At 43.3% G+C, this 3,367-nt stretch overlaps 1 protein-coding gene across 1 annotated transcript in view; it reads right to left on the minus strand.

Moving 5' to 3' along the window:
• LOC100744601 (low density lipoprotein receptor adapter protein 1-like) overlaps window positions 1–2,496 on the minus strand; it is a 34,184-nt gene extending 31,688 nt beyond the window's left edge. The window contains exon 1 of the mRNA XM_003486135.4: window positions 2,222–2,496. Coding sequence (XP_003486183.1) covers window positions 2,222–2,264 — 43 coding nt within the window. The 5' untranslated portion in view covers window positions 2,265–2,496. The remainder of the gene's footprint in view (window positions 1–2,221) is intronic.
• Between the last annotated feature and the right edge of the window lie 871 nt (window positions 2,497–3,367).

The following is a 3,367-nucleotide window of genomic DNA, read 5'->3' on the forward strand; positions in this document are numbered from 1 at the left end:
ACCCGTCGCGCCGGTGGCACGACACTTGTTACTACGCATCCGATCCGGTCGATGCTCGAAACTGAACAAAGATCAATCTGATCGCGACCGATTGACGCATACGAGTCATCAAAAGAATTGCATAACACTCTGACACCGATACAAAGTACATGATCGTGACGCTATAAATTCTCGAAATAAGTTATTATCGGATGAGAAGAGTGACCAAGCATAAATATAGAAATGGTACTAATGTGCGCAGATCGCTCTTTGCTTCTAACGATATAAGAAAACGCACTCTGATGGAACAACGTTTACATCGGATAGACGTAAATTGAAGATTAATATACAACCGGAGTATTAATATGGTTCTTATTCAACGAAATCCTCTCGTAAAAAACTCACGAATTGTAATCCTCCGCGTTTACCTAACGACTAAAGGTCTAGCGTTTAAGCCGAAGAAAAATACTCGAATAAATTTCAGCGTCGAAAATGCTTGTCCCTGAAGGATATGGAAAGAAAGCTGCATAATTTGGTAGAGGAAAAAGCCTCTCGGGTAAGATATATAGTATAAATTTAAGAGTATCCGAAGCGTAGGTTTACCGGTCGCTTTATCTCAAGGAGCCACGCCTCCGGATTGAAGGATAAAGGGTTAACGATACTTGGAACTTCGTTTGTTTGTTCGCTTTTTCGTCGTACGCCGAAGAAATCGGCAGTAACAATCGTGAAAACCATCGGTTTCAACGGTCTGTTAATTTCCTTAATTTCCATTCATTTGTCACTTAAACGTCACGCGACTCTAATTCGTAGTGTAATCCAAGTGTTCCAACGATTCAATCGTAATGTTCGTAAAACGCTATAGTTCGGTTTTGTGTTCGGAACTAATGTGATTCGCAAAGCACGAAGCCAAGTGGAGTGAAGAATAGTCAAATAACGGCTGTTAACGAAGCCGCGCGCAAGCGTTGGGAAAGAGACGAAATTTTCAACAGGGGAGAATTTAAATAAATTGCGAGGACGGTACAGTTGTAAATTTTTGTCTAGCGGACCATGCATCGTCAGCTAAAAAGGAGAAAGTCACTCGTAACGTGTAAAGCTCGTGGAAGAGAAAACAAACGGAAAGGGGATGAAACGTTCGATTACGAATGTTAATGGCGAGACGCATTTGGTTGATACGTCTCCTTCTTCGTTGATCGTGCTCGAGAGGAAAGTGAAAATGTTGCGTCACGCGAATCGAGAATTGCATGCTGAGAAAATTGCACACGCACCGGGAAGCTCTTGGCGCCAAATAATCGACGTAGAAAATGATACTTAATGATTATAAGTGAAAGGAAATCAGACGCGGGACCGGACAAAGATATAATTAAGAAACATAGATCGCATGGAAAGGAAAAACGCAGTACCAAGAGGTAAGCGTTTCGACACGTTTACTTAATCCAAGTGCGACATTTTGTATGCGAAACAGTGTAATTTAACGCTGCATACGCTATTCATCTGTTCGCGAATGTCTCGTTCGATGAATAATTTTTCACGAGCATTGCGCGCTTTCGCAGCGATTCCAATTGCGTGTACATTAGATAAAATATTCAAACGCGATAAAAAGATGAAAAAGGTAAGTGACGTTATTCCATTTTTCGCGAGTCATTGCTCACAATTAGAAAAACTAGGACAACAGGAAAAACGCGTATGTACTCGATGTTCGATGGTCGAGACGCTTTCGATAAGACTTTCGCGGAAGAACGAAGAAAATCGTATCATTCTGGTATCCTTTCGCAAAATACTTAGGACGATAGGTGATCGAGCCGATTCGTTCTCGAGGAAACAGGACGTCGCAACTAGTTTGAAACTACGTTAAGCAGGAGAGACGAATCAAACGGGAGCTCGACTGCAACCTCTTCTCTCGGAGACTTCCCTCGGCGTTGGAATTCCATTACGCGAAACTCGGCCTGAAACGACGCGCTATCTTACGAAAATGTAATTACTCGTGGAACGAGTTCGAACTTGAGGACAAAGCTGCAAAATCTTTCTCCACTTCGCAGACAGTCCGCGAGTTTTTCAACTTGAATAACTTTGATTGCTTCGACCTCCCAATCGACGCGACGATCTTCGCCCGCGCCAACAAAATATTAATGATCACAAAGTTTGACAAAGTTACAAAGTTTTCACGACGAAAGGACGATTTTTCAAGGATTCTATCTAATTTGTGTTGAATAGGCCGGACAAATTGGAGAAATAAACAACTCACTTTTGTGCCTGGAGAATCTCCTAAGCTTCTTGAAGAACGGCATGCTTGTCGTGATTCCGTGGTCTCGTGGTCGTTTCGATCGATTGCCGTTAGCCGTGCGCGATGGTCGGGTAGCTCGTTACGATCGCCGATCACGAAGCTCGATCGAAGGCCTCGAAGAAAAACCGCCCTCGTGCGTGAACGAACGAGCTCGAAATGCCGTCTCCTGGTTTACATCGGGATACGACGAGCCGTCTGTGAATTCTGTCTGCCTCTTACTCGACTTTGCCGCTTCACTCTTCTCGTCGGACTCGTACGCGTTTCCACTTATCCCCACTATCGACTTTTACAAGGGGAACCGAGCACGAGCCTCACAGTCCCGCGTGCTTGCCGTTCAACGTTCGATACTCGACACTCCTCACCCGATCACAGTGACAAACCGTGTTTCGACCGGCTTCGGCATCGGTTCGATCTTTCCACGCTTCATCTCTCGAATTTTACACCTCCTATTCCGAACTGACAGCTAACGACAGCTCATCGCTTACTTTTAAACTAGCCCAGCCGAAATCCGAACCAAACTCTGTATTTGATACCATTGTTACGGCGTATCGCTTTTTCAGTTTGGCTTTGAACTAGTATTTTCAGAATCGCTTGTAATTTTCGTTTCATAAAATACATTTATATACTGGATCGTCACGAAATTTCTCGAAACCACAGTTGGACGTCGCGTACAAAGTTCTGTCTCGAGGAAATGAACGCACGTGGGAGGCTCGAGGTTCTTAGCAACCCTTTAAGTACGAATGCATTTTCGTACTTCGTCCATCAGAAGGAAAAAAACAACAAAACTGAGTATAATATCATTATCGATACAATACATGTCGTTAGAAACGAAGAAAAGAAATTTTCGTTCCATCATCTAACTGTGTACCTTGAATTGCAATTCTGTAAACAGAATTTTATAATCCAGTACGATTTTCGTTGTAACTTTCGACAGCTGCCAGGAGAAAATCGCTACAGCTGTTTTCGAAGTTGCGATGAAGAGAAATGCAAGAAATGAAGGTAAAGCGTCAAAGACCCGTATAGACGTTGCAAGTGACTCAAAATGGTCTGGGTCTGGGACGATCTCTTTTCAAACCAGTTCGATCTGCTTACTTACGAGAGCGATAC

The sequence above is a fragment of the Bombus impatiens genome, unplaced genomic scaffold (assembly GCF_000188095.3).
Source record: "Bombus impatiens unplaced genomic scaffold, BIMP_2.2 scf_0099, whole genome shotgun sequence".
NCBI lineage: Eukaryota > Metazoa > Arthropoda > Insecta > Hymenoptera > Apidae > Bombus > Bombus impatiens.